Genomic DNA, 27362 nt, shown 5'->3' on the forward strand with positions numbered 1-27362 from the left:
TTCCAAAAAAAAAAAAAAAAAATTGTATGTGGCCACTGGGTAGCTATCGTGTCTGCATGGTGCATCTCCATCATTTATTTATTTATTTTTCTAAAGCATAGCTGTTGTAGAAGAACTTCAAGCCTTCAACACACTCTCTCTTCCGACACTTTATTTTCTCGAAGATCAAACCTTACTCAAAAACTTCCATTGAAGTTGTCGTAATGCTACATAGCCGGCAACTACTTAAAAATACAGTAAAATTCGTCTGTTAATTCTAATCAACAAAAAATTATAAATAATTTTGTGATTATCAAACCAATTATCTAACTAACAAGCTACCCTCTGATTATAATACCCTACCCAGAAGAACTTCAACACACTCTCTCCTCTGTCACTTTATTTGCAATCAAAACCCACTCAAAAACTTCCATTGAAGTTGTCCTAATGCTGCATAGCCCACAACCACTTGAAAGCATGCCTTGAGTGAAACTTGTCTAGAACTTTAGCCAATAAAGAATCACAAAAAAATTATATTTTTGTGATTACCAAACCAACTATTTTACCAACTTAATTGACATTGCCAATAAAATTATTCTATCCGTCTATTACCTTATATATTTCTAATATAAATCAAAAGTGATCATTTTTTTTTTAAATGCTACTAACTCAACATACTGAAGCACAAAGAGCTAATAACGCCTCCACTAAGATTCAAACTCACAACCTCCCATGTGGGAATCCAACCCAGATGCCATCTGAGCACAAAGTGCTTGATTGTCTATTTTAAACATAATTCTACTGAATCAGTAAATTAAGCTCGTGCAAACAAATTCTTGGCATGACTTAAACTTGTAAAATTGGAAATTCGTTGAATGTAGGTGATAATTTTGATCCTAATCTATTGTGTCTGCCCACGGCCTACCCACCCCAACCCGGGCGCCGCCCATCCCCATTACCCCATAGCCCCAACCTCTCTTTCCTGTCTTATAAATAGCAAGGCCATGTGTTCGTTACAAGAAACTCAACTCAAACATCTCTTACCTCATCCATAGCTCCCAACAACACAACCATCAAAAACCATCTTCACATTCCATCAATCAATCATCTTAATTAAATTCCCAGCCAGCACCCATGGTGGTCTTGTCCAAGTTCTCCTCCGTCGTCAAGACCTGCAAACCGCCGGCACTTTTCCCTGCCGGCGCCGTGCCGTTGATAGACCTCTCCAAGCCCGACTCCAAACACCTCCTCGTCAAGGCCTGCGAGGAGTTCGGGTTCTTTAAGGTTGTCAACCACGGCGTCCCTTCTGACTTCATATCCACACTCGAATCAGAGGCCCTCAGATTCTTCTCCTCTCCCCTGTCGGAGAAGCTCAAAGCAGGCCCCCCTGACCCCTTCGGCTACGGCAATAAGAACGTCGGCGCCTGCGGCGATATCGGCTGGGTCGAATACATTCTCCTCTCTACCCGTCACCCACAACTCAATTTCCAAAAGTTCTCTTCCATCATGGGCTTATCGCCGGAAAATCTCCGGTAATTTAATTTTCATCAATTCAATCAACAACACTTTTCCGGCCGCCATTTTTTTTTTCTCGTACTGATTTTTTTTTTTTTTTTTATAGCACTGCTGTGAATGAATATGTGACGGCAGTGAAGAGAATGGCCTGCGAGATTCTTGAATTATTAGCGGATGGTTTAAAGATTCATCCTCGGAATGTGTTTAGTAAACTGCTAATGGATGAACAGAGCGACTCTGTTTTCCGGCTGAATCACTACCCGCCCTGCCCGGAGCTCGGGAAAAACCCGATTGGCTTCGGAGAGCACACCGACCCTCAGATCATCTCCGTTCTCAGATCCAACAACACCTCCGGCCTTCAAATCGCGTTGAACGACGGCAGCTGGATGTCTGTCCCCCCCGACCAACACTCCTTCTTCATCAACGTCGGAGATTCTCTCCAGGTAACACGGTGCTGATGATTATGCAATTCTTAATAATTTTCATTATATTCCTCCTCGGAATTTTAAGAATTGTGGTGTTTTCTGCAGGTTATGACGAATGGGAGGTTTAAGAGCGTTAGGCACAGGGTTTTGTCGAACAGCGCAAAATCGAGGCTGTCAATGATTTACTTCGGAGGGCCGCCATTGACGGAGAAGATAGCTCCCCTGCCTTCATTAATGGAAGCTGAACAAGATAGCTTGTACAGAGAGTTTACATGGTTCGAGTTCAAAAAATCTGCTTTTAGTTCTAGGTTGGCTGTAAACAGGCTGGTTCCCTTCGAGAAGATTGCAGCTTCATGATGTTTTGTACTTTTCTTTCCTTGCTTTATCATCTAGTGTACTATGTTATTAGGAAACGTGGTTGTCAACTTAGATTCTTCATTAGGTTTTGAATGATAATATTTTGATTCAACTACTTAATACACTCAATCAACTAACAGTTATCACTAACAACCAGTTCTCAATAAGCTAACAGTTATCACTAACAAAATAACTGGTTGGGTAACAGTTATCACTAACAACCAGTTATCAAAATAAAAATAAATTTTTTATTACAAAAGAAGGGATCCCACATGTACAATCTAGGCCTACACGCTTGAACCTTAGACCTTATAGTCTCCATAAAGGAGCACCCGGATACTAGTGAACCACAAACCACTTGATAAAAATCAGAAACTTAATTGAAAAAGAATATCATCGAATAAAAAAAGTGAAAAAGAAAATTTCTCCAAAATTTATATTCTCGAACGATGGTATAGGCAAAGAATGAGCCCTCAAGAAAGTTGTAATGAACTAAAGACCTTGTGGTTCACTCGTACCAAATTACTCTCCTATGTGAGAAATGGTGAATTTAAAAGGAGATTATGGTGACATATGATATGATGTAGTAGTTTATATATATGGGTATCTTCTTCCTTTATAATAATAATTAAAAAAAAAAAAGATTGTAATGAAACTCTATGCAGAAAGGAAGTCAATTGCATGCAGCCCAAAGTATTTATCACAATATCTCTTACCGCCATCAGCCTTATGCCGACGTTGAAAGATAATTTGGGGAAAAGGAGGGAATGAGAGAGAAAGATTATGAAGGAAGGATTTTTTTTATTATTATTATTTTTTTAAAAGTTCCATATTTCTTAAAAAGTTCTGTAGCGTACTAGCGTATGATCTTATTCGGTAAATGTTTTCTTTGGGATAACATTTAAACTTTTGACAAGCTTTAATTATTTGAATTAATCAAATAATTAAAGTTAATTCCAAAAAAATTAAAAAATAATTAAAGTTAATGTTTAATACATAACTTTTGAGATGAGTTTTTTTTTTTTTTTTTTTTTTTTTTTTTTTTTTTTAAATCTAAAAAATCAATTTTGAAAAAGCTACTTCGATGATATTTATTTTGACTTTTTGAAAAAGATATTAAATTCTCCTTATATTTCCACTTCTTTATTCGTCTCTCATTTTCTTAACTTTTTATTTTAACCAACATATTTTATCTTTTATTTTAAAATTTCAATGTATTTTTTAATGAAAAAGAGTGAAAATGATATCTTTAATTATTTTTTATGAAGAGTTTTTTTATATATTTAATTATCATATAATTAATAAATTATTGTTATAAAATATATTTATCTCTCCTAAAGTCATTAACATATCATAGCTACATTTAACTGTTAATTTTATCAAACATATATACTAAAGTTAATATTACATGTTGGTCAAACCAATTAACAACTAACTTTTAACATAATTTGCTAATCACTAATCGTTAATTATGAAACAAAACTTATACGGATGCACATGTTGATAATTGATCATTTTTGTCATAGGTTAATATAATGTGATGTTTGTATATTATAATTTGACAAAGTAAATAAAATATCTTAAATCAACAAGTATACACAATTCTAACTATTAAAGACAATTACCCATTGTTTTCAAAAAAAAAAAAAAAAAAAAAAAAAAAAAAAAACAATTACCCATTGATGTGTATAGACGTGGTTCCTTAGATTGCTCCTAGAATTTGCACCTTAGACTTATGACTTATCCACTGCGTTTACGGTTTATCTTTGTAAGATCGCCTGTAGATTCATGAGAGAGAAATTAAGTGGGCCCTTTGATGAAGGCTGTATCTATCCAAGCATTTAAAAAAAAAAAAAAAAAAAAAAAAAAAAACCTTTGGAGCCTCAAATTTAAAAAGAAAATTCCCACGAGAAAAACAAGAGTATGTAGCAGATTGACATAGTACAACCTAGGAGTGGGCACTTTGGTTCGGTTTATCCGAATCGAACCGAACCGATCTGATCCGAATTGAACCGAATTAGTAATAGAAAATTGAATGGTTCGAAATTTTGTAATCCAAATGGTTTAGTACCGAATCGAAATCGAACAGTTTGGCAAAAATCGAACCGAATTGAATGCTATATAATTTTAATAATAATAATAATAATAATAATAATAATAATAATAATAATAATAATAATAATAAAAGAAGTAAATCCAAGTTCCTTGATGATTGCTCCGCCGTTCAGTTCTCATTCTTACTGGTACCGAACCTTAAATTTTTTATTTAATTTCTTTATAGCTTGTTTTCTATATTGCACTTTTGTTGTTTGTCACAATTGTTCTTTACCTCACAATTATATCTAACTTGAGTTATATTTACAATATTCAGTATTTTCCTTAGTTTCATGTTTTTCTATAAATTTAATGTGCTTTACCGTCATTCTAAGTTTGATTTCCAGTGCATTATAATTATTTTCTAGTACTGGACTATATTTTGAGTGCACTAGCAATGACAGATTGTGTCCAAAAATTAACTATATAGTAATTGACACTTGTTTTTTTAATATCAACTATACAGATAGATGATTATTCATCTTATCAATAAAAATATTCCAACTGAATATTTTTATTTGATGTTTTATGTTTGTACTCTTTAAACATTGGATTTGAAGTTTGAACTACGTGATTCATGTTTGTAATGTTTGAACTTTGAACTTTGGATTCTAATTTCTAAGTATGTGATGTTTTGGTAATTAGATTGCTATTAGTATGTGATGTTAGTATTTACTATTTAGTAGTATGTTTAAACTTTGAATTATTATTTTGTTATATAACGTTTATGTTTTAGATGTGGATTATGTGAATAGGTATTGTTTGGTAGTATGTTTAGAAAATTATGAAATGTTGAAATTTGATGATCGTAATTCTCGTAAAGTCTTAAACCGAACCGAAGTCCGAACCTAAACCAAACCGATTGAAACCGAACCGAAACCAAATCGAACTATAATGTTAAACCGAATGGTTCAACTTTTCTAAAACCGAAAAATCGAAACCGAAACCGAAATCGAAAAAAAACGAACCGAAGACCGAAGTACCCAGCCCTAGTACAACCTATTTACATACTACACAAAGCATATTTCTTGTTCTAGCTAGACAAATGATGTTGGGAATTTTTAACAATATATAAAAATAATCCTTCTTGAAGAAAAAAAAATTAAGTCCCAATTTAAACAAAAATTCAAAATATGTCGAAACGCGTGAATCTTCTTCTTCTCTTTCTTCAATTTTTTGATTGTTTGTTTGTGATCTCTTGCTATCGTTTTTCCTCAACAAATTTGGTACAAAGCAGAGCATTGTTGGGAGAGTTATGCCGAGTGCGAAATTCAAATTAAAGTCTCCAAATTCAATGGTACGAAGAATTTTGGGTTGTGACAATTGAGGGTTAAAAAGATTCACTGGTGCAGCAGGGTCACCTAAAATCCTTTAAGGATACAAACTCGTCCAATATAAGTTAGGCGGATATTGAAGATCTAAAGGAGTGTGTAGCAAGAACCATTCGATTATGCTTAGCGGATGAAGTGATGTATCACATTATATCTTTGGAGGCTCAGTTCATTCAAAAAAATTATGACTAATAAACTATAAGCATAGATTTTATGGGCTGAAGATGTAGGAGGCTTCTAACTTGGTGTAGCAAACTAATGTTTTTAGGCAAATAATTTCATATTTGGCTAGGTTTGATGTCGAGATTAGAGATGAAGACATTGTCAATGATTTTGTTGTGTTCGTTACCTCTTTCTTTAAATATCTGGCGATGACTCTTACATATGAGAAAGACGATCAAATTCAATAAGATTTCTGTAGCTCCGTTGGCTAATAACCAATGCAAAAAGAATGCAAGGGAAAGCTCTAATAGTGATAGTTTATATGTTAAAGGGAATCGAGATTTGTGAAAGGTAGCAAGGGAATGAGAATTTTGGAAAGTGAGATTCTAGGTCAAAGTCCAAAAACAATAAGAAATTCTAGTGTTACAAGTGCAAAGAAGTTGGGCACATCCGAAGAGGTTGTCCCAAGTTGAAGAAACAACAAGAGATTGTAAATGTGGTACACGGTGACGATTCAGATTGTAGTGAAGGTGATGTTCTTGCAATTTCATCCAATCAGTTGTCGGATGCGTGGATTCTTGATTATGGTTATTCTTATCATACATCGCCTTACAGAGAATTGTTGCCACATACATGTTAGGAAATTTTGGTTCTGTTTTTCTAGGTGATGATATGTGTCATAATATTTTCGGCATTGATGAATCAAAATTAAGATGTATGATGATGTTGTTAGGACCTTATGTGATGCGTGGATTCTTGATTATGGTTATTCTTATCATACATCGCCTTACAGAGAATTGTTGCCACATACATGTTAGGAAATTTTGGTTCTGTTTTTCTAGGTGATGATATGTGTCATAATATTTTCGGCATTGGTGAAATCAAAATTAAGATGTATGATGATGTTGTTAGGACCTTATGTGATGTTAAACATATAATGAGGTTGACAAAGAATATGATTTCTCTTAGCACTTTGCATGAAAATTGTTTTATTCATAAAGTTGAAGATGATAAGAAAACCATTAAAATTTGTAAGGGTGCGTTGACTGCAATGAAAGGCAAGAGAACGGTAGGGATCGGAATATCAATAAACTATTAGGGAGTATAGTTATATGTGGATTTCATTTTGTTGAGTTTGATGGTGATGGTACTAAGTTGTGGCATTTGTGTTTTAGGCTTCTTAGTAAGTGTGGTATGTATGAATTGCATAAGAATAATATGTTAAAAGGTGTTAAGTGCTGCAAGTTGGATTTTTGTATGTTTTACGTGATTGGAAAACAAACTAGAGTTACCTTTTCCACAAGGAAGCATAGAATTGAATGAATTCTTGATTATGTGCATTATGATGTGTGGGGACCTACGAGGGAGGTATTATATGAGTGGATCTCATTATTATGTTACTTTTACTGACGATATATATATATATATATATATATATATATATATATATATATATATATATATATATATATATATATATATATATATATATATATATATATATATATATATATATATATATATATAGGGGGGGGGGGGGGGGGGAGGGTGGTGATACTCGATCCTATTAGAATCCTTCCCCACATGAGAACATGAGAAGAAACTTATTAAGTCGTAGAAATCAAGAGATCAATCGCTATGATTTAAAGTCAACACCCTAAATTCATGCGCCTAATCAACAATCCAAATCCTTCATAATATCAATTAAGGGAAAAATCTGTCCAAGCAAAATTCTAAACTTTTGTCAAAATAGGTAAGTCAACAACAAAATAAACCTATTTTTCTACGTAACAAAATAAGCTCATTGGTGTATATCTTTTTTTAAAAAAATTTATTTCTTTTCATGTAAGCACACAATTAAGCTTATTTTTCTACATAACAAAGACGAATGTGGGTCATGTTTAATGGGTGTGTGCATATATATACAAATTTGCGAGCATTAACAAATAATTTCACAGTTTGAACACAAACAAAATCAACACGAGTGCACACCTTTAAAATCCCGCACAATGCGAAAGTGCACAAACAATAGCACACATGTGCACATATGAACCCAAAGACAAGAAAAACAGACAACGGCTTAGCATAAATAACGACATGCACACTAACAAATCAGTAGTGCACTTGATGCCCAATTTAGTGCACACTATAACTAACATACTTGGATTAAATGTGCACACTGAAATAGAAGCGCACATACAACTAACCATGGAATGCACATAACACTACAATGCAATGCACAAATACCGACTACTTTAACCCCTAGATATCGATGCACACCAATCTATACTAGATTGCACATGGTTTTAATATGAAATGCACACTATGGAATTGGAATCACAAAATCCTACAAAAAAATATAATTCTACGAGAAAATATACCTCCTAAAATCATGTGTAACATCTAAAAATAATAATATCAGGATTCTTAATGCACAAAAAATTATTAATTCACCATTCCATAAATATATATAAATAAATAATCCAACAAATCTAAAAGAATCATGACTATACATAAATTCGGTATAAAGGCTCATATTAGTCCTTAGTTCTCATATGGGAAAAGGTTTTTATATGATCCCCAATATATATATGATTCTTGTTAGGATTTCATTGACAATAATGACTCATCCAATTGTATCATTGCTTAAATTGATAGTAAAATTGTCCCCATGGGCCTCAAAACATATACACATATTTATTATTATTATTATTATTATTATTATTATTATTATTATTATTACTATTATTACTATTATTACTATTATTATTATTATTATTATTATTATTATTATTCTTCTTCTTCTTCTTCTTCTTCTTCTTCTTCTTCTTCTTCTTCTTCTTCCCTTAAACTTGCTTGTTATTATTATTATTATTATTGTTGTTGTTGTTGTTGTTGTTGTTGTTGTTGTTGTTCTTCTTCTTCTTCTTCTTCTTCTTCTTCTTCTTCTTCTTCTTCCCTTAAACTTGCTTGATTCGGTTGAAATTAGCTTCGGGTTCTTCTCTTTTTCTTGATCGGTCGGAATACCCAGCTAGGGGTTTCGTTTTCTTGACTATTTTTAGCTTGGTTGAATAGTTTCTGGGAGTTTTCTGATGTTTCAGGACGAGGGATCGTCATCGTCTATTACGTCATCGTCGCCGCTGCAAGCTTTGCCGGTGGGAGAGTCAAGTTCGTCTGGATCGCTATACCCGTGGATGAAGGAGGTGAAATCGGATGTACTTGATCCATCTCTTGCTCACCTGCGCCGGCGGCAACCTAGAGAACTCCAACATAGCCCTTGACCAGATTTCCCACCTGCCCGCGCCCGACGACGACACCATGCAGCGCATCGCCTGCTACTTCGCTCAGGCCCTCGCCGACAGGGTGGCCCGAACTCTGCCCGGCGTTTACCGGGCCCTCCGTTCCACCAAGCTAGCGTCGCCGGCCTATGATTTCCTTGCACGCAATGTGTTCGTCGAATTTTTCCCGTTCTCGAAAGTGGCTTTCCTAGTGGCCAACCAGGCCATAATCGATGCCATGGAGGGCGAGAATTGAAGACATTTGAGGGATTTGGATTTTGGGAAACTCCACGTCAAAATAGGGGAAGCTCTTTTCCGGCCAAGGGGACAAAGATGAAGGTGATGGTGCATGAAAAGACGTAAATACCCCCTCTTAAACGGGGCATTTAACGGGAAGAGTGACGGAGGACCAAAATTGTCCTCGTCACAATAAGAGTGTCCACAAATTGTCTGATTTTTTTTTATAAAGGACCAAAATTGTCCGTGCCACTATAAGTCTATGACAAAAAATGTCTTTTACTCTAGATTAAATGTTTCACTTATAGAGATTCAAATACATTTTAACTCGATTCAATTCAAAAATAAACCTTGACCCGTTCAAAATTTTACCTCAAAATAATCATTTTACTTACCAATTTTAGCTATTTTTCTAACGATCCCTAACCTATCTACATCTGTGCCTACTATGCATGTACTTACCTGAACTCATTGTATAGCCGCTCCTAGCTAGTTGGTTTTCAATTCCAGGCTAGAGATGTTGGACCAATGGGACATGGAAAGATATAGGTTGGGCCATGGAAAGATATATCACCTTTGGTATTGTAGTTATCATTCAATCATTTCTGATAGTGAAGCTTTTCTTTTTATGTATTTATGGCTTTATGTGCTATAAATATGAATGCCTCAGCAACAGCGTGGCAATAACATAAACACACACGCCTCTCCTCTTTAATTTTAATATTTTCTTCTTCATTTTTATTTTGCTACACGTTTTAGATATATACTCCGTACTAAATAATCTTATCATTTTCCTCCCAAAAGGTTGAATCCCCAACCCGATAAAAGTATTGGCCTGACGCAATAAGCAGGACCAAATATCATACTTTGAACATAATCTCCACACTGGGATTACCGAGGTTCAAACCTTAGTCTGTTTTTTTAAATACTGCCTATTGAACCAGTGAACTAAGTCCGCAAGGGTTTATGAAATCTTATCCTAGTTAGTATTATGTGGTGTGTTTTAAATCTTATCCTAGTTAGTACTATGCGGTGTGTTTTTAATTTAGAACTCCCTCAACCCATCATAAATGGATGTAAACCCCTCCTTGCTCCACAAAAATTAACTAAGGCTTAGTGAAATCGAGATTTTAATAATTAAGATATAAAATAGATGACAATCAAATAATCATATATGTTTCGGCAATTTATATCCTACACCACGGCCTACATTGCACTATGCGCCCAGATGCAAAACGACGTCGTTTTAATTATTTTTTTTTTTGAAATTTCCCGCCCCAGTGAATGGCAGTAGGCTTTTCTTTAAAAAAAAAACCCGCTGTTCAAGAATGTACATAATGTTATACTTGAATACACATAATGTTATACATGAATACACATAATGTTATAACAAAATATACATACTCTTTTTAAAAGATAATACACATAATCTAACATAATACATAATAAACATAAACTTTTAACATAATACACATCAACTCTTAACATAATACACACAAATTTTCTGATTCGGATGTACATAATTGTATAAAAACAATGTACATAATTGTATAAAAAATACACATAACTGTATGAACCAATACACATAACGTTGTGAACGAATACACATAACGTTGTGAACGAATACACATAATCTCAGCAACTTCTTACCGCGCCTCCCAACACGACCCCAAAACGACGTTGTTTTGGGAGGCGCGCGGCGCACAGTGCTATGTGCGCCGTGGTGTAGGATATAACGATTGATATGTTTCATGCATTAATAATTCGATCAATTATGGAATTGCAACTATTTATTGGGTATTACCATCAACATTTTAATTCAAATTTTCCAACGAAAAATTTATTGGTAAATTAGTGAAGTCCGTAATATTTAATTAAAAATCGATTTTCATCAATAAAACATTAAAATATATAAATATTTAAGCGATAACTATTTAATTTGTTGCTAAATCTATTAATATTTTATCATTTTCTTATAGTGACTTAAATATTATACTTCTAACAAAGGTATGTTTATGTATATGTATGTGTTGCATAAAGAATTAAACTAACAATGGACATAAATAATTGCACTATCCATATCATTAAACTATTTGCACCTTTATATATTAATTATTAGATAACTAACAATTATGATTATGAGTTGTTTTTTTATCAATTCGAATTAAACAACTTGTACATTTTTAAATAATTTATAATCCATTTAATAATTTCTAGAAAAAAAATTATTGACATCTTTAAAAATAAAAAGTAGAAAATTGTCGAAAATGTCGGCATATATTATATTAAAGAAGCTTAGCAAAGTTAGGTGCAAATCGTCCCAAACGCTGTGCTAATATAACAGGTGTCAGGATGGTAGGAAGCAGAATACGAGACATGAGCTGCCATTACACCAATATATAAAAGGAGATGTTCCCCAACTATATTTCAATTCCATTTCCAGCCATAACATCACTAAATTATATATACATCTGCATACATTTCAGCCATATATACTTTTCTTGCAATGTATTTTTATGGTGAAACAATTCAAATATTTAAATGGTTGCATTTTATGTTAAAGATGAAAATGAGCTTGGATAGTTTCCATTGTAAGTTATGTCCTTTGTTTAAATTATTTATATTGACTTCCTATTTGAAAAAGTCACTTTGTATCACTAAATCACAAGATCATTAACGACCACTACTGGAAATTATTGAATTTCCGACCACCTGAAAGTGATCTTAAATCAAATTGAAAGCAAAAAGTGGTCGGAAATAGCAACAAGGGTTTTTCCAGATACCAAAAGTGGTCGGAACAAGGCTTTTGACTTGATTTAAGATAACTTTCAGGTGGTCAGAAATTTCAGAATTTCCAATAGTGGAGTAATGATAAGTTAGTTTATGTTAAAAGTGATACTTTAGACTTTTAAATCGTCCATCTTTCCATCAGTTTGATCAAATCACTCACTTTATGATATGAGTCACTTTTGGTAAGTCGGTTTTAATCCATTCTTAAAACATGCCAAAAACATATTGGAGTAATACAATAATGAGTTATATGTATTTAGCTTATGGGTGCATGGGCGTTTCCATTTTTTTTTTTGGGGTTCGGTTTGGTTTCAGTTTTTTTTTTTTTTTTTTTTTTTTTTTGTTTTGAAAAAAGTTCGATTTGGTTTCTGTTTGGTTTGAAATAGTTTCGTTTCGATCCGGATTTCAGTTCGATTTAAAAAATCAAAGTTTCATTGTTTTCTTGTGCTCATAAATATTTATTTATTTTCACTAATAATTTGAATTTGAAAATTTAAACAAGTCCACAATGCATTTTTTCAATTTCTCAATCTAAAATAAGGCCAAATCGAACAGACCTCTTAACTTGCATATGTCGTCCAACAGCAACGTTATAGACTCGCAAATACAAATTTGAAACAAAGAACAATGACAACAAGTCCACAATGCATTTTTTCAATTTCTCAATCTAAAATAAGGCCAAATCGAACAGACCTCTTAATTTGCATATGTCGTCCAACAGCAACGTTACAAACTCGCAAATACAAATTTGAAACAAAGAACAATTGTGAAAATTTGGGTTAAAAGATTGAGGATTTAGTATATGTGGATAATTTTTTAAATATATATAAAAATATTGGGTATAAATAAATAAATAAATAAATAAATAAATAAATAAATAAATAAATAAATAAATAAATAAATATAAATATATATATATATATATATATATATATATATATATATATATATATATATATATATATATATTATTTTCCGTGTTCGATTTTAACTGAACAAAATTGAAAACATTCGATTTATAAATATTAGAATCAATTAATTTTTAATAATAAAATCAAAATCTAACTGTTCGACTTGACTCAGTTTAGATAATCCAAACTAAAATGCTTACCCCGGCCTCATTTAGCTAATATATGTGAAGTGCAAATTTGAAAAAATAACTAAGTCTAATAGAATATTAATGAATTTAAAAAGTTATTCTAAGAGTTTTATAAAACATTTTAAATTTTTTTGCACCACATATTAAACTAAAAATATTTTAAATAAAATTGAAAATTATATTGTTGGTCAATCTTTCAAGTCCATGGCCCTCAAATAATTGTAAAGCGAGAGAGGGAGGGAGAGAGAATTGATTCCCAATCATATTATGGGGCATATGGTATTTATTATATAGTTAGGAAAATGAAGGATGTAGAAGATATTTCAAACTTTAGAAGGTCATGGAAAGCCAATAAGTGCATGAAGAATGTATGATAGAGAATGGGTTGCATCATCGGCTATGCATCCATTTCCTTCCAGAATTATTTTTGGAAAATAAAGAAGCCCACTTGACCTAAAATGGTCCCAAAGATAGACAGCCAAGATTTTTTTATTATTATTAGTATTGTTTTTTTTTTTTTTTTTTTTTTTTTTTTTTTTTTTTTTTTTTTTTTTTTTTTATAATAAAAAGTGTTTTTATTGGTAGTATAAAAATTATCTCCAAAGAACAATACAGAATAACAATTTTAAAATAATATTAATTTATTTATAATATAAATGTTTTACTATGAAATACAGAATAATAATTTTATAACTTGTATTTGCACCTATATCTTTAATTCGTTACGTTGCTTGGGAGGTGATTTTTGAGGACTACAAAGATAAAAGATTGATGTTTATGAGGGGATTCTGACAATTGGGGTGATGTGAATGATTGACTTAAACTAATTAGAGCTCAAACTTGTAGAAAACTTTCATTTATTTTTTCGATTTTGATATCAATTTTCTTGTTGGTTATTTTTGGATTTAATTTCTTGTCTTTTATTTTATTCTTGGTTTAATTAAAAATCTTCCACTTACTAAGTACAATTCTATCTGAGAAGTAGTAATTAATTCAAAGCTTCATGTGGAATATAATTGATATGAACTTGCTCTATTTATAGGTAGGTTTAGGTATTTTGTTTGGTGTTAAACGACAGCATCATCTATAGAGATAATATGGGAAGATGCTCTGTCAGGTCGGGGTGTGAGGGACCCTTAGGGTTGGGGTTCAACCTTTTGGAAGAATAATATGGGAGGTAAATTTGAGGTTGAATTGGGATCTGTCTCTCACACCAACAAGGCATGTCACTCGGTGGCAAATTATAGTGTGGACCATGGTTTTCACAGTGTTGCGTGAACCATAACAAAAATTACATTTTTAATATAATAAAGTACATTATTTGTATATTAAATCTACATTATTTGATAGTATGGTCCACACAACAATGATTGTTGTTGTTATTATTAATATTTACTATTTTAATGCAATCTTTAGTTAGTTAGTTTGTTAGGTTTTTTTTTTTTCTTCTGAAGGTTAGGTCTATGCCCCCCCTCCCCCCGCTATCTTTGTTTTTCTTGTTATGTTTGAAATAGTTGTTAAAAATGGTAAGTTGAGACTTGAGGGAGAGAGAAAAAAAAAATATTGCAAACTGAATCGCCACCCTAGCTAATCACTCTATTTTTTTTTTTTTTTTTTTTTTTTTTAAAAAAGAGTTAAAGGTTTAGGAGTACTTAGTAATTAGCATGCAGCTAGTGGATTGTGTTATCTAATACGGAGTAGAATATTATATTACTTGGAGCAACCTTAAATCTGCAGGTTAGCTGTTCCTACAATTCAGCGAAAGGATTAGTTACTATGCTCGACGGTGGAAATCCTAGGTACCAAAAAAAAAAAAAATTTACATTACTTGATAGTATATTATGGTAATTATTTTTACTAGTAGTTAGTATTAATCATTCATAAAGAAAATTTTGATAAATTACTTATTTAGTTTTAGATAGTAACATGTAAAATAACTTATTTAATTATTTAATCTTAAATTATTTATGTTTTTTTATATCTAAATTTCGTGATAATTTAATTTTAAAAATTATTACTTATTTTTTATCAATTCTAAAAAATATATATATACATCTAAGAATTTCATATATTGTGGAATTCGCTGGCGACAATTCAAAGAGAAATTGGTGTGTTAGTGTTTGTTCTCTTGGGTATCCCCTCCCTATAGATATTTAAAAAAAAAAAAAAAAGAAAAAAAAAGAGGAATTGGTGTGATTAAGATGTGAATAAAAAAATAATTGAATATGCAATCTATTAGCAATCTGTAAAAAAAGTTAATTGAACAAATTTAGCTGGTAGATGGATCTATTTGACACTTAATTTAGTTCATAGTGAGAATTGAGCACTTCGCAGTAATAGATGTGCCTATTTGACACTTCTCTCAAAAAATAAAGATACACAGTGCGTATATTTTAAATGAGTTAATTTCACTTTTGGTCATATGATTATTGAGTTATTGTCAATTTCAGTTTACAATTTTCAAAATCAACAAATTAGTACACTAACTATTTAACTTTCATCAATTTTAGTCCGTACGGTCAAATTGATGACCAATTGTCACCAATTTTTATCCACATCCCACCTGCCTCTGTATTAATTCAAAAAATGGTTCACTTTAGCTTCTATTTTTAACACTGAATTAAAAGATTCCGGCGACAATTGACATACAATTTGACCGAACTGACTAAAATTGACAAAAATTGAGTAGTTAGGGTACTAAATTGTTAATTTTGAAAGTTGTGGACTTAAATTGACAACGCCCCAATAGTCATAGGATTAAAAGTGAAATTAACTCTATTTTAAATTTATGTTCTTTTTTTTGAAGGAAAAAGGATTTTATTCAAACTTAAGATATGAATTGTTCAATACATGAAGGAACAGTAGAAAACCAAGACATATGACCAGAATGAGAACTAGCAGCTCGAGCCAAAGCATGAGCGCATTTGTTCGCTGATCGAGAGATAAACTCAATAGACATTGTTTCAAAGTGTCGTTTCAGAACCCGACATTGATTAATAATATTGCCTGTGTAGGAGTTATCCGGGAGATTTTGATTTAGAAACCTGCACACCATCTGACAGTTTGAGCGTATAATTACCTTGTTCCAACCTTGAGAGATGGTCCAAGATAGAGCTTCCTTGATAGCCATGGCTTCAGCAAGGTGTGGATCCTTTAGACAACAAATGGGGCCACTCTTTGCCGCGACAAAACCACCATCATCCGACGAAACCACAACACCATAGTATCCAAAATCATCATTTTGCTGGACAGCCGCATCAACCTCCACCAGCCAAGTCGAAGGGGGAATAGCAAAGCTGGTATTTGACGTTGCATGGTGACTAATACTGGGTCCGGAGCTTATAGCAGTGGATTGCCATTCCAGTATACTGCTTTCTACCCATTTCTTTAACATTTCCATAGTCCATTGCTTTCTATTCCACACCCAATCGTTTCTCATTTTCCACACACACCAACATATCGCTAAGCATTTGTACAGCTTGTCTTTACTCGGTTGCTCAAATAGTGAGGAAAGCCACATCTCAAAACCCACCTGAGCAGTTGTAGAGCAGTCCAGCGTGCCAAGCCAAATCTCCTTCACTTTTGGACATTTAAAAAACAGGTGGTTCATGGTTTCAGGATTATTAAGGCAAATAGGACAGTAAGTATCCACATCAATGCCCCTAGCAGCTAGAGTAACAACAGTAGGCAAAACATTCCTAGCACATCACCATGCAAAGTTCTAAGATTTTTGGAGGAAGCTTTGATTTCCATAAGGCCCTCCAGGGGAGTCGGTGGCAACCCATTTTCCATAAGGAGTCTGTATCCCTGCTTGACAGAGTAAATTCCTCGAAGGTCATTTCGCCAACTCCACGTATCCGCAAAGTCTATTGAGATGGGTATCGACTTGATCAGATTAACATCACGAGGGAGAAAGAGATCACGGAGTAAATCTGTATCCCAATCTCCAGTGGTCGAATTAATAAGGGAATTGACTACTGCCTCTTCATGCACAGCCGAAGTTGGAGTTTGAATGTATGGATGATCCCTGTCCGGCAGCCAAAGATAGTGCCAAATTTTTGTTGTTCTGCCATCACCAATGCGACGAAAGCAGCCACGCCTCAACACATCCATGCATGCAAGAATCGAGCGCCAACAATAACTAGGATTAGATCCCAGTCTAGCCTCCAAGAAGTTTGTGTCATTAAAATAACGGGCTTTATAGAGTCGGGGAACAATAGAGTTAGGATTACACAGCATTCTCCAACCCTGCTTCGCCAACAACGCAATATTAAATTTGTTGAGGTTCTTAAATCCTAAACCACCCTCAGATTTTGGAGAAGCCATGCGGTTCCAAGCTAACCAGCGCACAACACCCTCAGATTTAGAAAGCCACCAATATTTATTCATCAACCGCTCAATATGCTCACAGAAGGTGACGGGGAGGTAGTACAGACTCATAGTGTACGTAGGAAGGGATTGAGCCACACTCTTTATCAAAACTTCTTTCCCGGCTCTAGATAATATTCTTTTCGACCAACCACCCAGCCGTTGCTTAAGTTTAGCTTCTATAAAAGAGAAGACCTCCTTACGATTTCTGCCAATACCCAAAGGGAGGCCCAAGTATTTACCAATACTTTCCGTTTCACTCACTCCAAGGGCGGATGCTACTGCAAATCTGTTAGGACTGTCAACATTTTTACTAAACACAATACAAGACTTTGTGTAATTTACCGTTTGGCCGGACATAGCTTCATAGGCCTGTAAACAATTACCAACCACATTCGCCTCATTAATGGAAGACTTAAAAAACAAGAGGCTGTCGTCCGCAAAAAAAAGGTGTGAAATGCCTGGAGCACCTCTTGCCACAATACAGGGAGATATATGGCCAGCACCAACAGATTTTGATATCAAATGAGACAAGCCTTCTGCACATAAAATGAAGAGGTAAGGGGAAAGAGGGTCTCCCTGACGCAAGCCTCTCGTAGGAGTGATGAAATCTGTGAGAGCCCCGTTCATATTAACCTTATAGCGGACAGTAGAGACGCATAACATTACCAGCTCGATCCACTGATGATGAAAACCCAGTTTCTCCATAATGACACGAAGGTAATTTCACTCCATCTTGTCATACGCTTTTGCCATGTCGAGCTTTAGTGCACACCACCCTGCCTTACCTTCTCTTTTACGGTTTAAGTAATGGATAGCTTCAGAAGCAATAAGAACATTATCTGTTATCAATCGACCCGGGAGAAATGCGCTTTGAGTTTCAGATATAACTTTGTCGAGGACCTCTTTTAAACGATTCGCCACCATTTTTGCCAGAATTTTATAGGTGACATTACAAAGCGCGATCGGTCTCAAATCACCCATGTTTTCAGGTACAGCTTTCTTAGGGACCAGAGTTATGTAAGCATCGTTCATTCCTTCTGGTAATGTTCGCGAGTGGAGGCAATTAAGGACAAAACCCGTGATATCATTACCTATACTGCCCCAAAAGTGTTGAAAAAACCCCGGATTAAAACCGTCAGGTCCTGGTGATTTATCCGGGGCCATAGAGAAAATCGCTTCCTTTACTTCTTCAGGTGTGAAAGGCTGTAACAATATTGTATTATCCTCATCATTTATTTTCGGATTCAGCGTATCAAGAGGAGTAGAAACAGTGGTACCTGTTGTGTGAAAGATGTTAGAATAATAATCTTTAGCCAAATCTATCAACGGGGTACCTTCTATCCAATCGCCGGTCTCATTTTTTAATCGCACAATAGTATTCTTCTTCTTCCGGGATGTCGCATATGAGTGAAAAAACATTGTGTTTCGATCCCCTTGCGTCAACCAGTGTTGTTTGGCACGTTGACGCCAGAAGACGTTCTGTTGATTGCTTAAAAGGCGCATCTGGTTGTCCATGTCACGAACCATACTCAAAGAAGACTGGTCTGTGCGTCCCCTTAGCAGATTTATGCGCTTCTGGAGGGCTTCAATTTCACGTGAGAGGCGCTTTCCCAAATCTCCACCCCATCTTCGTAGCTTTTCACCACAGTAGTCTAGTCGACTAGGGATAGGGTCACCCGCAGAGTTAAGCTATGCGTCACTCACTACTTCTCCACAACCAACATCATGAAGCCACGCATTCTCGAACATGAATCTCCGACGTTGAACTCGAATTCTTGGTTTCTCTAGATCGAGAAAGATAGCTGAATGATCAGAGTTTATAACTTCCTTATTAAAAACAGTCGCATGCTCATATAACATACAACAGTCCGCACTAGCCACAGCTCTGTCGAGCAGCTCCTCCACCCAATCGGCAGTGCCCTTACTCTTCTCCCAAGTGAATGGCAGTCCTTTCATTCCCAGATCAAATAGTTGACAATGGTCTAGGGCACTATTGAAGTCGTTCATAAGACGGGACGGGTGACTATGTATACCTCGCTTCTCGGTTGGGGATGAGAGTTCGTTGAAGTCACCGATGACCAACCAAGGTAGGTTCGATTTACCATGCAGGTTTCGCAAAAGGTCCCAAGATTGATGACGATCCTGTCTGTCTGCGAATCCATAAAAACAGGTTAATCTCCACGTTGGACTATTTGGCAAATCGACTTGGATATCAATATGATTTTTGGAGTAGCTGATTAACCGTGCAACGTCCCTATCTTTCCACAAAAGAGCCAATCCACCACTCATACCACCTCCATCCACATAAAATAAACCGTCGTAGTGTAACTTCAATTTCAAACGTTCAGCATGTTGTCTTCTAACTTTCGTTTCCATAAGAAAAATAAAGGTTGGCTTATTCTTGGCTTTTAGGGCCAAAATTTCCTAAACTGTTTGTGGATTGCCAAGTCCACGACAGTTCCATGATAAAGTACTCATTGAGAAGGGCGGGACTGGGAACCACCAGTACCCGCCAAAAGCAAGTTTTTTGAGAGGCTTTGTTCAACCTCCATTGCCACTTCATCATTAGTGTTGCTAAGTGATTCCATCCGACGTCGCTTCTGGTCAAAAAACACAAGACCACCGTCAACCCCTTCCTCACACGTGACAATTGTGGTATTTATGGGGAGATTTGTTGTTTCCTTAATAATCGAAGATTTGTCATGCATCACGTCTAAAGCTCTGTCTGATATGGAAAGAATATTGATGTTCTGATTTGGGGAATCCTTTCCTTCTAGGGACATCCCGGCCGGACGCAGCCCCGGCGTAGTCCATGCATTCCGCTCCGCCGTCATGTCAGGAGCTATCCATTTGGAGCCAACCGCCGATGAGTTTCTTCGACCCCCCGCACGAAGATTTGGACCAAATGGTTTCCCTTGTGATGGATCCCAGATACGTAGTTTAACCTTAGGGCAGAAACGATCCCCATGGCCAAGTAATCCACATACAAAACAGAACGTGGGAAGTCGTTCATACTTGAAATCCACCGTTACCCAAGCCCCATCGTCTTTCTTTAACTTCATACCCTTCTTCAAAGGTTTAGTCACGTCGATAGCCACTCGAATCCGGAAGAAGGTGCGGAGAGCACCATCAAAGTTTCTTTCATCTGCTTTTTCCAATCTTCCTATGAAACCTCCAATGGCTTCCAAAATAACCTCAGATCGAAGTCCCACAGGGATACCATGAATCTGTATCCAAAAAGCAACTTCATCCAATGCAACAGTAGCAGGATCCTCCGTCGGAGTAATACGTCTGAGTACTAGTAGATTCTGATCGAATGCCCATGGGCCATTCTCAAGTTTATGCTCAATGTCACCTTCATGGTAGAAACGAAATAGATACCTTTGTCCTTCAAGTTCCCGCACATTCATACCCATAGCCGGTCTCCAAGCCGAGCCCATGGTATCTCTGAAATAAACGAACTTAGTAGCTTTGTCTGAGACTAAGCGACCTACCGCTAAAAATTCCTCTGTTTCGTTGGTAGATCCCAGCGACACATTAGCAATCTGCTGGACGACATCCTCCTCATCAAGATCCGCCATGGTGATATTAACAGCAGACGAAGATGCCCTTGAATTCGCCATGACCACGCGGTGGAGGGGGACAAGGAAAGAGAAGGAGGGGAAGAAAACTTGAAAAAACTCTCAGCCGGAGAAGTCGAAGCTCGCGAAAAGGCGAGAGGAAGCAAATTAATTTATGTTTTTAATTATGGGTGAGTTTCCTAGTCGTCTCACGGTGAGTTTCATAGATTTTTATTCGAGATGAGTTGGGTCAAGATAAAAATATATTATTTATGTTGAAAAATGTAATACTAATCAAGAATAAATTACTTGTTACATATTAGAATACTAGACGGACAATAGAAAATTTAATTACTCATCTACTAATTCATATTTAATGGAGAAATTACAATGGGGTTTTTTTTTTTTTTTTTTTTTTTTTTAATATTGTTGTCATTTTGGCTCAGTTTAGTAGAATTTATAGATTATTTTAAGTTATAAATAAGGTATAAGTTCTGTTTGGTAAAAAATGAGAGTTTAAAATAATAGCTTATTTTGAAATGCTACCATTTAACATTTCAAAATAAGCTCATGACTTTTTAACTTTTTTTTTATTAATTTATAAAAATAACATCATCTACTCTTCATTAATAAAAATTATAATATCTTAGTTTATCAAACACTTTAATTCCAATTAGTTAGCTTATTAGCTAATAGCTTTTCAACTTTCAATTTTCAGCTAATTTTTCAGCTAGGCGTGCCAAATAAAGCCTTACATACATTTCTTTCTTTTCTAAAAGAGGCAAATAACAGAGTAAAATATATTATAGAAAACTTTAAATTTTAACTAATGATGTATCGTGTGAAGAGGCTTTATATATCTTGAATGCCTGTCATAGTACGTATCAATGGTCGGGCGTCCCATTTCTCTTATACATGCTGGCTATGTTGTGTGAGATTGTTTCTCTTTATTTAGTTCTATAGTTTTTTTTTTTTTTAAACCTTACAGTAATCATATCATTTCTTTGATTTTGCTATTAAAAAGAAATCTAATCTACAAAATGAGTTAATTTCATTTTTGGTCAGTGACACTCCACTTTAAGTTTTTTTTTTTTTTTTCAAAACATCCTCCTTTGATTCTAGTATTATTGTATGACTATGACTATTTTTTGCCTTTCATTAACAAAACCGTTTAAATTCTATAAAATACAAGGACATTTAGATCTTCAATTATGATTTTTTTTTTTTAAAAAAAAAAGTAAAAATAAAAATATATCGGGTAGCCCACTTTGTATATAAAAAAAAAAAAATGATCGAAATGTCTTTGTATTTAACGACATTTCAACGATTTTGTTGACGGGAGACCAGAAATGATCATGTCACAATAATAATAATAGGATCAAAGGAAGATGTTCTGAAAATGAAGAACTAAAAATGGATTGACACCTATAAATCTAGGACCAAAAATTAAATTAACTCCCTACAAAATTTTAAAAATTCTCTCTGTTCTTTTTGTTCTAGATTCAATCTTTCATTTAATTTTCCGTGCATGACTTCTCCATCAACGAGAGAAATTCTCCTATTTCATAGACATTATTAATGGATATGAAACCTGATAGATTTAACATCCTAACCTCATGTTCAGCAATTCAATTATCCATCTTTGTAAGGATTATTCTCTTAATTTTTTAATTATTTTTTTAAAAGAAACTCAAAACAGGTACAATTGTAGATATGAACAAATTGTCAAACTATATTGTATTATTTATCCATCGTCCTTAATTATATATATCATATCATACGGACATGGAGACATATCAATTCCAAGTCGTTACGGTTTTGTATCCATCCAGTTCCAACAAAAAGCCAGGGAAATAAGAACAACAAGTTTGATTACAGAAAAGGTAAGACAGCTCTTATATCACACGTACCAATGCATATATGTAATGACTAATTGACTATTATGAACCAAATGCAATGCACCTAAAGGTTGATTAACGTACAACATACATGTGCATGTGATCGAACCAAACGGTGCATGCTAACCTACATACCTACATACCTACATTCACAACCACCATCCAATGTGCCTCCCTGCAAACCACTGTACTCTCTCATCTCATCAACTCATCCCTTCCATCTATATATCCAATTCATTTGAGTCAATCTCACTATCATTTCATTCATTGTTTGGTGCTGTGAAAGCTGTTCTTGCTGCATGCGTCAATCATTATTCTATGAACATTATTTAAGTACTGAAAGTATATTAATTTGTATACTATCAAATAATATACATTTACTATACAAATAGTGTATTTTAATATATTAAAAATATATATTGTATTAATGGTCTACAGATGTGTGGATTATGTTCAATAGAAAAATTTGCCGTGCTACGTGGATTCTAATCAACAAATTCTCTTAGGTAGGTAGGTTAAGGTTGGCCTACTAGCTAGGTTGCATTCCTATCTCACTGCTGCCGTCCATATGTTCTTTCTGAAAAGCCCAAGCAAGAAATATATAGACCAATCCACCTAGCTAGCAAATATGTTCTTTCTTTTTCTCCTTTAGCATTTTCTGAGTAATTGTGGTCTGTGGACACAAAATTCGGAGTATGCATTTGTATATATATATATATATATTCTGGTGCGGTTGACACTGCTAGGTGCAGTTAAATCTGAGCCATTGATCTTGCTTAAATCAACTTTTAAGATTGCTAAAATTTTTTTTTAAAAAAAATGCAGTGGCAATTTGATAATTTTTGGATCTAGGTCAAATTTAAGGTGCGTTGTTTTTGTGCTTAAGGTGCATGGGTTGTGTGCTTAATGTCAGTAGTTGTTGAAACTTAAGGTGCGTGGGTTTTGTGCTTAAGGTGCGTGAGTTTTGTGCTTAAGGTGCGTGAGTTTTGTGCTTAAGGTGAGTAGTTGTTGAAACTTAAGGTGCGTGAGTTTCCTTCTTAAGGTGTGTTGTTTTCCTTCTTAAGGTGCGTGATTTGTATGATTAAGGTGCGTCAGTTGTGTGAAACTTAAGATGAGTCATTTAAAAACCTTAGGTGCGTGGTTTGTGTTCTTAAGGTGTTTTGTTGTGTGCTTAAGGTACGTGGTTTAATTTGTGTACTTAAGGTGCATGATTTGTGTTCTTAAGGTGTTTTGTTTGTGTGCTTAAGGTGCGTGTACTTAAGGTGCACTATTTTAATGCTTAAGGTGTTCTTTCTTTTTCGTCTTCAACATTTTCTGAGTAATTGTGGTCTGTGGACACAAAATTCGTTGTATGCATTTGTCTATATATAAAGCAAATTTTTGTTAGAAACAAGTTTGAAAAAATTGCTAGGCGCATGGGGACCGCCTAGAGCGCCTAGGTGGGCGACTGTCTAGCACCAATCGGCGCCTCAGCGGGATTTTTGCAACACTGATTAGAAATGTTTAAGTGTGGGGTCTTGATGGTTTGTATAAAGTTTGATTCTTTGTTAGTTTGTTATATTCCAAAGAAATCTAAAAAAAAAAATCAAAAAAAGAAACCTGACAAAAAAAAAAATGAAGAATAAAAGTTTGAAGTTTGTAGTTATTTGTTTGACATTTTTTTTTAGACCTCCACTTCATTAGAGTGTTGCTTTGTTCTTGAGTTGCACTTTGCTTATTATTGTCTTATCTCTTCTAAGTTTTGAAAAGATAGATAAATGTGACATTCTTTCTCTTTTGTTAATTTTCCATACCCCTTCTTTGTTAGCCTTTAACCCTTAGCCTCATTACAAGCCAAATAAAAGACCTATTTGATCTTTGCATGCAACTTTATGTCTATACTAGGAGGAGTATGAAGGCAAGCCTATGGAATGTTTTTCTGATGCCAAGTTTTGCATAAACCTAACTTAGTATTTGTGCACACTAGATTTCTCACTACTAATGATCATGGTGCTTGGGTATTGGCTTGAGAATGGATCTTGTGTGCCAAACTGAGATGATTCTTGAAACATGTTGTTTTGTGGTAAGTTTCTCTTGTGGTATGCTTGGTTGTGCAAGGGAGGGTATGAGTAGCTTCCGAGCTGCTATGATTTGTAATTTATTCTTTGTGTTTGCTTGAGGACAAACAACTGTTTAAGTGTGGGGGAGTTTGATAACTGTGTTTATGTCCATGATTCTACCCCATATATAGACCTATTTTGAGTGAAAGATACTCTGATTTTATGCAAAATGTGTCTTAATTCATTTGTTTATATCCTTAGGTGCATAAATTGTTGATTTGAAGATAATCGTATGCTTTTCGGGGCATTTTGAGTGAATCTTGAGTCAATGGGAGTCAAGATGATTCTAAGGAGGTGGTTAAAATGCTTCAAAGAGAGCCAAAGAATGGTACTTTCAATGGATTTGATCACAAGAACAAAACAAGGGAAAAGCAGAGCAAAAGACCAAAGAGTTGTAATTCCCGCTAAATATGACGTCAACTTAGTATTTTGATCATATCTCATTCTAGGAATGTCCGATTCAAGCAAATTCGTCGCGTCAAAAATTTCCAGTAAGTTACACGAAGAAAGGAGATCAAGTTTAGACGCATCGAAAATGCGTCCTAGGCAAGAATTTAAGTTGTGCGGAAATTCCTAGTCTACCCCTATTTGGCTCCCACTATAAAAGGTCCATCTTCCTCAAACCCTAGGGCTTATGCTGTGTTTTTGGGAGACAAAAAAAAAAAAAAAAAAAAAAAAAAAAGAGTGAAAGAGAAGAGATCACATCAAGAGCTACAAGTTACCTTGGAGGAACGAGGAAAAACTAGGAAGATTTGAGATAATTCCTTCCCCTTTTATTTTACTTTCTTTGTTGCTTGTGAACTCCTTGATATTATTGCTATGAATGCTATTCTAGCAATGAGTAGTGGCTAAAACATCTTAGGAATTTTTGGGTGAAAGTGTTTATGAACCTATGTGCCTAGTTCTTAAATTCACTAATATATTTACATTTGGGTTTTATGACTTGTGTTGCAATTGTGTTCTATTTTGTTGATGTTAGTAATTAAAGGCCTAAATAACTTGTTTCATTGCTATCTTTATGTCTTAATGGGAGTTAGGGCATATTTTAGAGCACGCACAATTGTACTTAACTATTGCACATTGGGAGATTACATATTAGTTAAGGATTTATCTTGAATGTTTTTTCTTGAATCGTTGAGTGTTTATATCATGGGAATGAATATTCACTTGCATTATTTTAGGTTGGAATTATGGGAGTAATTCCGTCCCTTGTATGCATTCTAATACTTGTTTGAACCCGAACTAAATGTTGCACCTTAGATTCGCACTAGGTGATTAAGCACTTGAATCCGAGAAATTCCACTCTTTTTCTATTGTTTTCATCAACCTGCTACCTTGTCATCTTTTAATTAGTTTTACTTTTACAATCAATCAATCACCCTTTTTATTAGGATTAGCTTATCGTGAATAGATTAGTAGCTATTAAGTAGTTAGAGTCTCCTGGTTTAGTTAGAGTTTTTGGTTTAGTCTTTACTTTATTTCCTGCTTTTGTGTTGTAGCTTAGTGTATACACACACACATATATATAGGGTCAGGTTCTTGTGAGGTCAGGTCTTCCTGTGCGGTCAGTGCAGCATACACCATTAGATATGCAGAAATGCACCACACAGTGTTCGTAAATACACCATTATGTGTGGTGTATTTTTTTTTTTTTTTTTTGTGTGGTGTATTTTCGAACACTGTATGGTGCATTTATGCATACCTAATGGTGTATGCCGCACTGACCGCACGGGAAGACCTGACCTCACAGGAACCAAAATCTATATATATATATATATATATATATATATATATATATATATATATATATATATATATATATATATATATATATATATATATATATATATATATATATATATATATATATATCGTGTAATCTTCTCCAAATATATTGAACTCAAATATTATTCACTCATTTGGTATCAGCCTAGCACGGTCCTATGGCCAACCAAAATCATCTTCCTCCTCCACCTGGCTACTGACAACGTTCCGATCGACTCTTCGGGCGGTCAGCCGCCTTTGTTTCACAATCCGAACACCGGAGTCCTAACATGCTCCAACAGGCGCACCACTATGTGCCCATCAAGCTGACTTCCACGAACTATTTGTTCTGGAGAGCGCAACTCGTTCCATTCTTGCACGGCCAAAATCTCTACAGCTTTGT

The 27362-nt window shown here is 34.6% G+C and overlaps 1 protein-coding gene and 1 long non-coding RNA gene across 2 annotated transcripts; one reads left to right on the forward strand and one right to left on the reverse strand.

The window, feature by feature from the left end:
* Positions 1–998: 998 nt before the first annotated feature.
* On the forward strand, positions 999–2388 carry LOC109150559 (gibberellin 2-beta-dioxygenase 1-like). The gene is made up of 3 exons (XM_019298497.1): positions 999–1511; positions 1601–1937; positions 2025–2388. The coding sequence occupies exons 1-3, from the start codon at positions 1114–1116 to the stop codon at positions 2274–2276; spliced, it is 987 nt and encodes a 328-aa protein (XP_019154042.1). The 5' UTR covers positions 999–1113; the 3' UTR covers positions 2277–2388.
* Positions 2281–26961, reverse strand: LOC109150561. Its single transcript, XR_002049176.1, has 3 exons — positions 26950–26961; positions 21861–21879; positions 2281–2388 (listed from the first exon to the last, which is right to left on the reverse strand). It is a non-coding gene; the product is annotated as an uncharacterized LOC109150561 (long non-coding RNA).
* Positions 26962–27362: the final 401 nt, after the last annotated feature.

This window comes from Ipomoea nil, unplaced genomic scaffold (assembly GCF_001879475.1).
Source record: "Ipomoea nil cultivar Tokyo-kokei standard unplaced genomic scaffold, Asagao_1.1 scaffold2279, whole genome shotgun sequence".
Lineage (NCBI taxonomy): Eukaryota > Viridiplantae > Streptophyta > Magnoliopsida > Solanales > Convolvulaceae > Ipomoea > Ipomoea nil.

What these genes read in the sequence shown, in the direction of transcription:
- LOC109150559 (XM_019298497.1), top strand. Translation starts at nt 1,114, where the DNA reads ATGGTGGTCTTGTCCAAGTTCTCCTCCGTCGTCAAGACCTGCAAACCG. An exon ending in TTATCGCCGGAAAATCTCCG is followed by an intron (nt 1,512 to 1,600) that starts GTAATTTAATTT and finishes TTTTTTTTATAG; the next exon opens with CACTGCTGTGAATGAATATG. An exon ending in ACGTCGGAGATTCTCTCCAG is followed by an intron (nt 1,938 to 2,024) that starts GTAACACGGTGC and finishes TGTTTTCTGCAG; the next exon opens with GTTATGACGAATGGGAGGTT.